At 47.9% G+C, this 11,681-nt stretch overlaps 1 protein-coding gene across 1 annotated transcript; it reads right to left on the bottom strand.

Moving 5' to 3' along the window:
* Positions 1-1,419: 1,419 nt before the first annotated feature.
* UBXN10 (UBX domain protein 10) lies at positions 1,420-11,462 on the bottom strand. Its single transcript, XM_023219319.1, has 2 exons — positions 11,388-11,462; positions 1,420-6,941 (listed from the first exon to the last, which is right to left on the bottom strand). The coding sequence occupies exon 2, from the start codon at positions 6,924-6,926 to the stop codon at positions 6,084-6,086; it is 843 nt and encodes a 280-aa protein (XP_023075087.1). The 5' UTR covers positions 6,927-6,941; positions 11,388-11,462; the 3' UTR covers positions 1,420-6,083.
* Positions 11,463-11,681: the final 219 nt, after the last annotated feature.

Raw genomic sequence — 11,681 nt, forward strand, 5'->3', positions numbered from 1 at the left:
CTATCTACAGGCCAACAACCTTGTTTCCTTCTGATTCTTCACCTGGGTGTCCCTTGACCATCTGTGTCAGATCTCATCCTCTCCCAATCCCCTGCCCTGCCCATGCCCTCCAGATCCCCACAGCCTGCTCTACTTTCTTTCTTTTTTTTTTTTTTCTTTGAGACAGAGTATTGCTTTGTCACCAAGGCTGGAGTGCAGTGGTATGATCTCGGCTCACTGCAACCTCCACCTCCCGGATTCAAGAGATTCTCCTGCCTCAGCCACCTAAGTAGTTGGGATTACAAGTGCCCCCCACCACACCCGTCTAATTTTTGTATTTTTAGCAGAGACGGGGTTTCACCATGTTGGTCAGGCTGGTCTTGAACTCCTGACCTCGTGATCTGACCGCTTTGGCCTCCCAAAGTGCTGGGATTACTGGCGTGAGCCACCGCGCCTTACTTTCTCTTTTCCGTGGCATGTGTCCTCTTCTTCCATTCTATGTGAATTATGTATATTCACTTTCTGTCTCCTCCCATTAGTATATGGGAGGAGGGAGTTTTGGCCTGTTCTGTTCACTGATGAGCCCGATATGTGCCATCTAGGTGCTTAATGTATATTTGTTGAATAAATTTGTTACAGATGATTTGAATCAGATGATGGCCTGCTGGGAACTCCATTAAAAAGGAAAAGAGCGCTGGGCACAGTGGCTCAAGCCTGTAATCCTAGCACTTTGGGAGGCTGAGGTGGGCCGATTGCCTGAACTCAGGAGTTTGAGACCACCCTGAACAATATGGTGAGACCCCATCTGTACTAAAATACAAAAAAATTAGCTGGGCATGGTGGTGCGCGGATGTAGTCCCAGCTACTCAGGAGGCTGAGGTGGGAGAATCACTGGAACCCAGGAGGCCGAGGTTGCAGTGAGCCAAGATCCCGCCACTGCCCTCCAGCCTGGGTGACAGAGTGAGACTCAGTCTCAAAAAAAAAAGGAGGGAAAACTGTGAACTGAGGTCCAGGCCTGGGCTGGGGAAATCCTCTACGGAGTGGCCAAGAGTCCAGATCCAGAGTCTTCAGGACCTAGTATGCTTATGTCTGGTCTAGGCTGGTATCGTCAGGATCCCAGGATTGTATGCAGGTGGGGGGGGGGGGGGGCAGCAGTTTCCAGACAATACATCCCAGCTGGCAGGGTGGGAGCCCCCGCCATTCTCCCAGAGTTCATCTGCAGGTGGCTGGCGATTCTTGTTAGCAGTGGCTAGAGCTAGAGCAGACCCAGGCTGTCTGCTGGAGGTGCTCACCAGCCAGAGTAGACCCAGGACACCTACATCTCCCATCAAAGAGAACAAATGTCAGAGAGACGCAGCTCTTAGCCAGTCACAAAAGGGACCAAGAACCAAGGCCCCACTGCACAGATCCCCTCATATAAACACGAGGCAGGCATGAAAACTATGAACCTAGGAGCTTTATTATTTAAGCCCCAGAATGATGGCTTTGTTTGCCCTCCCAAGAAGAAATGCATCGCCAGTCAGCTGCTGGATTGGAATAAACGGAGGGAAGGGTGGCAAGAAAGGGAGGGATGAAGGACAGGAGACAGAGATAAACAATGTATTTAACTAGAACAAGGGATTTCTTATTAAGTAACCTTGGTCAGCAATCATATCCTACCCCAGAGTTAGATGATACTTTTAACTTATATCTAAACATTAAGTGAAACAGTGATCTTAGTTTTATCTCTTAATTAAAACAATGAAGAGCTTTGATTTTCTCTGTACACTTTGTCCAAAAACACTCATGCATTTCCTTGACGTGAATGTTCCTGCTGGTCAGTGTCTTTCCCCTGCCTGCCATGTGCTTTGCTGCTGTGGTGTTTCTTTGCTTGTTTGTTTTTGCAGAAACAATCCATGTTGGCGATATTGGTCAAGCTAAGTCCACTTGGGTAAATTCCAACTTGTCAAACTATTCTCCTTTTTTTTTTCCTTAAGAAAATGGATTATATGTCCAGAATCTGTCCACCTCTCATGACATCTCTGGCTACCACCCTGGCCCGAGCCACCATCACCTCTCGCTGGGTCACCATCATATCTCCAGCGCTTAGTCTTCCATCTTCCACCCCAGACCCTCAACACGGCAGCCAGAGGGCATCTCTGAGCAGGACAGTCTGAATGAGGCTTGCTCAGTTTTACCCGTGGGCATTTGTCACCACAGTCGTTCAGCCTCTTGGGATAGGATTTAAGTGTGTCCAAAAATACCTCCAGAGATTTGTGCTTCCGCGTCGACTGTTAGGAGGGCTGCTGCTTCCTAAACTGTCTGAATGTAAAGGCACACAGATGAACGTCAGAAAGGGCTGGGAGAAGCTTCCCTAATCAGGAAAGGAAAGTGGCACGCCACCCGTGTAGACAAAAAATAAAACACCCAATTTTAGTTTTATGAGTTGCTGTCTTGTGTGTTGGTAACTGAGTCACCAAAAGTCTGTTCTCCTTTGATTGCTAACTCCTCCGAAGTGACCTCGGGTCTTCCCTGTTACATGGTGGGGTTTGGTTGGTTCTGGTTTCTGGATGAGAATCAATAGGCTCGTGAACTTTCAACTTCATTGTGGGGTGTTGCCTTAATGGACGAAGAAAACAGATATTCCTGCTTAATTCTCAGAATGACTTCTAAACTAATGCTAAAGCAAAATAATATAGCTGTCTTCATTATTCCATTTAAAAGGTAGAAAAGTAGATCCTCTTACCATGTAAAAGGCTCTTTCATCCGAACTTATTATGAGGACTTTATTTTAAAAACTATGTGAAGATAAACATCTTTGTCCCAAGAGGCAGACTGGCTTTATTTGACATTAGAAACCCATTTAAAATGGCAGATAAGAGCATGAACAAAAGCAAAGTTTTTGTTCCTCAAATGCCTGCTTTTGTAACGCGGGTGGATCTGGCTGTAGTCTTTAAGGTTATTAATTGGAATGAATGCCCCAAGGCTGCTCTCAGTTTCTCTGTCTGTGAAGCATTTTATATGGGAGCTCTGGGGTGACTGTGGGTCCACAGTCATGTTCACAAGCCATCTCTTCCACAGGACTGCCCTGGCTTGACGGCTGTTGGCTGGGTCCCCAGATACTCTCAGGGCAAGAACTATTGTGTTATAACCACCTGCCATCTGTTGGTGCAAATTTTCTGAATTCTAGATGATGAATCACTTACTTCTCCTGCTGTTCCTTCTGCTGCCAAGACTAATTTACCTATTGGACTTTATCGGGAATATGCGGGAGTAACCTATCGTGAAGGTTTGTCCTATGCAAAGTTCCTACTCCATCACTAGGAAAGGTGGGGAAGGGTTTTCTTAGCATCTCCAGAAGGTGGGGAGAAGACCCAGTAGTAACAATGTGGGATCCTCACTCTGGGGTCCTTTGCACATAAAGCTATAGCCACTGACTTCAGTAAGGTTTGAGTTGAGAGTTCAATGGTGGGTTCATATTTTCTTGCCAACACTTTCTTGCCAGGACACCCATGCTTGTCTTGAAGTGTGGCACCGGGTAAGCCCTCAATGACCATTGGTTAAATGAATAACTGAGGTCTGTGACCCCAAATGGGGCAAGGCTGACCCACCCAAAGCCACCAAGGGGAGTGTGCTAGGCCAGTTGAGCCCATTGAGGACAGGGGGCCTCAGCTGCAGTGCCACATGAGGAGCCATCAGGAACTCTGAATCCTGATTTAGTTTGTTCTTGCCAACCCTCAAAATCAAAGTACTTGGAATGATGTTTAGGAAAAATTCAGGTGACTCTTATCCAGACAAGCTAAGTACTGTGACAGAAGCTGAGAACAGGAGCCCCGGAGCTTCTGCAGTGGGCATCGGAAGTGTCCAGGGAGGAGGACATGGTTCTAACAGTGGAACAAGTGCTTTCCCAATGAGAAAACTGAAGATCAGGCTAACACACCCCTCTGTCCAGTCGTGTGTGGGAGGTGAAGTCTTAGGTTAAAATACGAGAGGCACTTCTCTACTGACTCAGTTTCACACACGTTGGTTTTTATTGTTAGTAACATCATCTTTTGTCCAAAAAAAAAAAAAAGTTTATTATGATGGTTTGAATCTAGCTTTATTCACATATCCTAAAATATTTCTATGCTTATGCCTTCCACTTTTTCCCAACCCCAAAACTCTAAGCTCACCAGCAGCAGCAGCAGCAAATCCTAAGCGTAGAAGATTCTAACTCCTTTAAGCTTGCTCCATTTCACTCAAGTTTTCTAAAGCTTTCCTGCTGGAGAAATTACCAAGTCCCCGGTGGGTGGCATTTTATTCTTACCACAGAGTAGGTGTGATTTTATGGGAGGCTCTTCCCCCAGCCTCCTAGATCAGACGTAGAGTTACATGTCTAAGTCCTGGTGGGAAGTGAAACTCTTGTACTTTTAGGTTCTGGGCTCAAGTTCCCTCTGCTGTGGTCATTAACGGGAAGAGGTGGCCAGTTGTGTGTGCCTGCCCGAGGCACCACTGGCCCCAGCTGACCTTTCCAATCAAAGGAATGGCTGACCAAACCAGGATGGTATTAAGAAATTCTGTAAAACATTCAGAAATAACTTATTCTAGAGTGATCTGGGTGGTGTGGAAACAGTTAGGACAAGGCCAGCCTTCTTCTGCGCAAATGGCAGTGGCACCCGTCTCCACTGCTAAGCCTCGGTACGCAGCAAAAACACTCCCAACCATGCACCTTATCTGAGCACAGGATGCGCTTGTTGCTGGGGTAGCCACATTTATATGCTTCTGGAACTCCTGATTCCTGCCTTCTCTCTGTATACCCAGGAGGCGGGGGCACACACCAGAACTCAGGGCTTTGTGATGACCAAGCTCTGGGGGAACAACATGCCCAGAACGTCTGAGTGTTCCCTACTTTGAAGGATGATTTGGCCATAAAAGGGATCAGATGAGTCATGGAGTCTGGCTGAACTTGCAATAGAAGAGAACATTGGCAAATCGTCCACATCATCACTTCAAAGTTGGAAACACAAGACCCCATGGTCTTCAAAGCAGCTCAGGCTAAGACAGGCTGATGTACTTCATGCCGGCCAACCAGATGCTTGGGGCACATGGTCTTTCAGTACAGGCACAGCAAAGTAACACCAGACCAAGGCACACCCCTACTCCTCCAGAGGTTCTAAGTCAGAACAGGCACCTCTGTTACAGCTCCAAAGGACACTCCATGTTTGAAGTGGGCAACACACTGAAACTGGGGAATAAAACAACTGCTCCAACCCCAGATAAGCCAAGGAAGTCGTCAGTACAAACCTGTTTAGACTTAGAGGTTTGTACATTTTAAAAACAAAAGATTCCATTACTGACAAAAACAAAAGAAATCAGATTGCACTGGCTTTTTCTGTTTTGGAAGAATTCAGCCCACAAAGTAGCTACCAGAAGTTGTAAACCTAGTCAGTCTCTATTAAAAAGTAGCTACTGGGTAATCCATGCTCACGGAAGCAACTTACTTTCAAGCTCTAGAACTATTTTAGAAAAGCTGATGTTTTGGGGGAAGAAAACTCATTCTTCCCTTCGATGCCACCTCATACAAATAATAAATCCCTAAGAAACTAACCATGCATGGCCAAGGGCTACTTCCAAAGACGGGGTCAACAGCCTGTTTCTTTAAAATACCTGCAAGAAACACAAATGCCAGTTAGATAGTTCCTACACCCTGGTTATTTACCAGACTAGAATCCACTCTGGGAAGTGTTTAATCCTGCATCAAATACAGAAAGGAAAGCATTGGCTTCAAGAGAATCAGAGTTCACTGTAAAGGCAAGCTGGTGTTCCAAAAGGACCATTAGTTTAGAAGGATCCAAAACTCTGGAAAGGAGACGTCGTGATCACCACTGTTTCAGGAACAGCCTTGGTAACTTGCCAGTTATGCTGGTGGCGGAGAGAATGGAACAGCTGGAAGGGAGCCTTCTCAGTGCACTTGGCGCAGGCACAGATTTCACTGCTTCAGAGGACACGCAGTGGAAACGAGAGTCCCACGCTTCCCAGTTGCACCAGGTCCACATGGCACTTGAAACAGGCTGCCTGGGAGGCCACGACACCCAAGCATGCTCCTTTGCTCAGAGACCTAGGACCTCAGCTGGGTGGTTGTAGACTCAGGGCCACCCTTCCCCATCTTCCAGTGAGATGCCCAGCACAGACTTGTGGGGGATTCGGCACTCTTGTAGAGATTTGGTGAGGTCAGAAAATCGCCTCCTGGGGACCTCCATTGTTTCAATGCTGCAGTGTTGGTAGGAGGTTTTGTTTTTCTGTTCCGCCACAGCAACAATGGTTTGCAAATCATCAGTTGGCCGGAAATGGCGTACAAACCTTTGGCCTGTTGGTGATCTGACAGCAAGCAGCAACCTTGGTTCTTGATCCGATGGTTCCTCCAGGTTTCCAACCCTGGAAGAGCCCTGTTTCTTGGTTCGGACGATGAATTTCCTCTCCACGGCAAAAGCTTGAGCTCTGGAGTCTTGTTCACTTGTCTTCATGCTGCAGGTCTCCTCTTGGTAAAGAGCCTGGATACTGCTCAGTTGCAGTGAGCTGGCCTTTTTGGCGACGCTTTCCACAGCCTCCTCCTCCGGGTTCTTTCTGTTGATAGAAGGAAGGACTGGATACTTATTGAGAGAAGAGGAAGCTCCAATGGGAACTTGCTGCAGCAGCTCAGGGATATCATCAGAAGCTCCCTGGTTTGGAGATTTGGGTGCACAGGCTCCTGGTTTTTGGCTGTTTGGCAACTCATAGGGAATGGCGGGAGGCGGAGATGGTATATGATGAGCGCACACCTCCGCGCCCTGGGATTTTTGCAGACTCGGTCTTGTCCGTCCCTTGGCGGACTTGGGCCTTATCATGTGCATATTTAGTGAGTTTGGCTGCCAAATGAGGTCGTCAACTGCTGTGCTGACAACAGTGCTACACTCAGGTGGTGCTATATTCACAGGGGCTTCTGTGGCCATTGCTTCTCAAGACCCCTAAGGAAGCAGGAAAAAAACAGGAGACCGTGGGTTAAACTTCCTGGGACTCCTAGATCCAAGCCATTCCCTCCCTGAGTGCCCAGAATAAGCACAAATTTCTGGCATCTAGAAAGGGGCACCAGCTGCAATGTATTCATTCAGGCATGCATTCATTTATTTTAGGCACTTGGGAGACATCAGCGAAACGAAGTCCTTGCAATGTAAATCATTATAGTGAGGAAAGACAGGGGTTAAAACCCACAAGTAAATAGGCATTTTCAAAGAGTAACAACTGCTATCAAGAAAATAAAAAGTATTGCACCTGAGCGTGATTAAGGTGGGGGGACTAATTCTTACTCTTTTAAGAGGGGGGGAAGTTTCTGGTAAAAACCAGAAAACCTGCTGTGTTTCAATAAAACTTCATTTTTGGACTCTGAAATTTGAATTTCAGATAATTTTCATGTGTCACAAAATATGCTCTTTTGATTCTTCTTCAATGATTTTAAAATGTGAAAGCTATTCTAAGTTCATGAGCCACACAAAATAGGTGACAGGCCGGATTTGGGCTGTGGGCCATCATTTGTTGGTCCCTGTCCTATAGCAACTCTGGGCATATGCTAATTCTACAGATGTGTGAGCCAGAAAGGTAGAGTGATTTCCTGATGGTCACACAGCCAGCTGGTGGCAGAGCAGGAGACAGGACCCAGGTCTTGTGACACCCGGTCCTGTGTCCTCTGTACCCATACAAGCTGCTTCCTGAGCCCAGCACATCACATTCACATTCTGTATGTCTGCTAGCTTCTTTCTTCCTTCCTTCCTTTCTTTCTTTCTTTCTTTCTTTCTTTCTTTCTTTCTTTCTTTCTTTCTTTCTTTCTTTCTTTTCTTTCTTTTCTTTTCTTTCTTTCTTTTTTTTTTTTGACAGAGTCTCACTCCATCACTCAGGCTGCAATGCAGTGGCACGATCTCAGTTCATTGCAATCTGCGCCTCCCAGGGTCAAGCAATTCTTGTGCCTCAGCCTCCCGAGCTGTTCAGACTTCTGTCTTCCCAGCTACCTGATAGGCACCCTGGGGCCTCTGTATCTGGATCTCCCACCAAGAGTCTATGTGAGTGCTGGTTAAATCCGCCAGAAGCAATGAACTGAAGCATGGTGGGAGGCGTGAACATTTCTCTGTGCAGACCTGAAATTGCTAAACCACGACACCTCCTCTTTCATTGCCATCTTGGTGGCCACTTCACTAACACTACTACCAGCACCTCCTCCTCCCAATCTCCAGTTCCATCTTTCCCTAAACATTGCAGACATCTTGTTGGGCTCCCTGCCTCCCTCTGAGTCCTGACCACCACTGTGACTCCTGACTTTTCTGCTCACAAGTGAACCTGGCCTCTCCTAGCCTTCTAAAGACCTTCTGGTGACTTTCCAGTGATTCATGATCCCCAAGAAACAGCATATTTGGGAGCAAAGGACAGAGGACTGGGTGTCACAAGGCGTGGGTTCAATTTCAGCTTCTCTGTCACTGGCTAGCTACCTGATCAAGGGGCAATCACTCTACCTTTCTGGCACAAAACTTTCCTCATCTATCAAATTAGCTAAATGATCTTAGAGGTATTACTTAAATACCTCAGAACATCAGTCTTTTTGTCTGTAACATGAGGATAATAACATGAAATAATGTAGGTAAGGCGGGAAGCACCAGGCTTAGTGCATGGTAGAAACTTAATTAAACGTTAAGGGTTTTTGTTGTTGTTGTTGTTGTTGTTGTTTGCTTTGGGTTGTCTGTTTATTGCTTTCTGTGTGCTAAGTTCAAAAGCCTTCCTTGTTTTGCTCTAGAACCTTTCCCCTTGTGTCCTCGGTGATTCTGCTCCTAGTCAACCAGGTGGGTGAGTCCTGAAACTCATGCCTGCCCTGTCCACTGCACAGAAACACAGGGAGTTGGATTGCAATGAGCTACTACCTATGCAGTTGCCTCAAAAACATGTGAAAAAAAGTCCTGAATTGATCACTTCTCTTCTAATTCCACATTTTACTTACCTCAAATTCACTTCCCGTAGAATGAGTACTTTCTGCAAATTCATTCCTTTCAGCACAAAATCTTCAGCGTAATCTGATCCTCTCAGGGTATGTATTCTAACCTTAGCATTCCGTGCATGTAACCACTGCTGCCTGATTTTAGGGAGTATCTGCTTCCTCTCCACTCAAACCAGGACCAAACAAAACACAGTATCCCTGTATCTTCCTGATGTCCTGCTCAATTCAAAATCTGGGACAAAGCGACCCTCTTTTAAAGGCCTCTATGCCGGCTGCATTCTACTCACAGCCTGAGTCTCCCTCCACTCCCCATTTTCCACTTCTCCGTCGTCTTTCACACCCAGTCTGGCTGCTAGTAGCTCAGGAGCCTTCTCCTTAGCAAAGTTTTGGCATCAAAAAAGACTGCCCATCTCCTTGTTAATTTCATCTATTTTCTGATCAACTGTGAAGAATGTGTTTTTCCCCCTTTAGTCTCATTCTCAAGTCTTTCTCTGGCAATTAGCAGCTCTGCACTTTCACTCAGGATGGCAGGAGAAGGTCATAACTGTCCAACTGCTCTGCCAAAGATAAGCTCCACAGGCAAACCCACGCCCCTCTCGGCCCACCCTCCCCACTTGTGGAATGGCTATTAATTTGCCACAGCTTCTACAGAATTATCACAGGCTTGGCTTCCAACACCCACACATGCCTCAGGAAGGTTTAGCTGTCAGTGAGTTTGGTAACTTAGAAACCTCTTCCTTAACAACTTTGATGAGGAGAGTCATGTGTTCTCACAGGCTCCCTGTGGGATTATTTTTAACAGTAAAACTTGAGTATGTGCATGCACTTTCTATACCTTTTGGTTCTATATAATTATCTATGTTCAGGGGGTGTCATATTCAAGACACCCTGGTCATAAGATAACATGACTGTGAGCTCTCTCAGAGAAAAACCTCAATTATGACTAATTCCTAGGAGCCCACTCATGGTTATTTAGAGACTAACACCTCCTTCAGGTAAAACCATTATATCCAACCTGCTTTCATAACCCACTGCCTCCTCCCGAGCACAGGGACCATCTGTTACACGGAGGGAACACCAGCTCTCCCCAGCATCCATCACATAGGGATGGGGCGGTGGGGGAAACAGGTGTTTGGGGATCTGGGCCAACTGTGCCTTTATATTCATACCTCGGGTCCCGAACTCTGCCCGCCGCCCTCAGTCCAGGAAGGCTCCTAGCAGCAGCCGTCATTATCCCTGCTCAGTTCATTTCACCACCTCTAGGCCTGGCAGCCGCTCAACCACAAACTGATTTGACAAGATCTAGGCGTAGGCATCTACCAAGCTGCCAAGCTGAATAGGCGAGTGGCCTGTTTACTTAAACACAATAGCTGCGCCCCAGAGTCCTGCTAGGAGTCAGGAAGCAAACACTGCCAACTGTTTCCAAGAAGTTGCGAGAAGGGCAGGTGCCCATTCCTTAAGATTCATCACCGAATCAACTGGAAAGAAGGAAATGTGGATGGGGGAAGCTAAAGCAGGGCTCCTGCTTTCTAAGGGTGCCCACCACCCACCACAGGGTCAGACCACCCTATTTCACTCACAACCCAAATCTAAGCCTACAGTATATGCAGTAAAATATACCCACCTACATACCATCTGCTGGTATATACCAAGATACATACATTTGAATTGGTCTTTTAAAACTGTATCAGTTAATCCTATCCGTTGCCACTCCCCACCCCCAACCCACACCCCCACTAGGCTTTCAGGATAAAAATGCTCTGAAGAACCAACAGGAGATGGTGGTTGGCCTGAGAAAGAAAAAACTCTGGTACCATTCCCAGTTCTGCCCCAAACTAGTGATTAGAATACACTGTCCTATGCAGAGTGCCACACTGAACCACAAGCCACCAAGTGATCAAATGTCTGGAAAGAGAATTAGGGATGATTCCAGAGACAGAAGGGCAGGGAAGTGGTGGGAATAACTCAATTATGTCCAAGTTCCAGCGTCCTAGAAGGCAACAGGCTTAAGGGGTGGAGGAGGGATCTGGGGGAGGGGCGAGAAAGAGCGTTTAGAAAGTGAGAATTGACTTCAGTGAAAGAGCACAGGACTGGGGGAGGGTCCATCTGGTTCCGGTCTCTGCCCTGCCAGAGTCTGGGACGTCCTTTTCTCTCCCTGGGTCTGTGTCCCCATCGCTACATCCCAGCCTGGAGGGCATGGCCCAGCGGTTGCATAGGTCCCTTTGGTAAAGGTGAGCTCTGACCAGGCTTGCTTTGCCTCGGGACCAGACTTTTCTCCAGGTCCCTCGCCTGTCTCCCGGGGTTCGCGTCCCTGGGGCTGGGGCTGGGGAGGCCCTCAAGGGTGATGTGCTGGGGGCTCGGGGACTGGCTTCCCCCGGCCCCTTCCAGGCCCGGCGGAGGCCAAGGGCAGGCCGTGGGGTCTGGCAGCCGCGCTCACCTAGCCGTTCCGCTCCATCCGCCTCCTGCGCCCAGCTCGGTCCCGCTGGTAAACAGCCCTGGTCTCCCGGGCAACGACGCGGGGTGGGGGGCCACGTGCTTCCGCCGTGACCGGAACCGGCCTGGGTCGGGTGGGGTCGAGTCGGGTCGGGTCCGGTCGGGTGGGGTCGGTGGGGGCCGCTGGGCCCGGAGGGCGGAGGCCATGAGCTCCAGGTCGGTGGATTACCAGCCGTATTGCCTGGCCTGGAGGCGACCGGGACCTGCGGCCTCCTTCTCTCCTCCTCTTCCTAGCGTC

Source organism: Piliocolobus tephrosceles, chromosome 1 (assembly GCF_002776525.5).
Source record: "Piliocolobus tephrosceles isolate RC106 chromosome 1, ASM277652v3, whole genome shotgun sequence".
Classification (NCBI taxonomy): domain Eukaryota; kingdom Metazoa; phylum Chordata; class Mammalia; order Primates; family Cercopithecidae; genus Piliocolobus; species Piliocolobus tephrosceles.

Coding starts and splice junctions, on each gene's coding strand:
- UBXN10 (XM_023219319.1), bottom strand. CDS start 6,926: ATGGCCACAGAAGCCCCTGTGAATATAGCACCACCTGAGTGTAGCACT.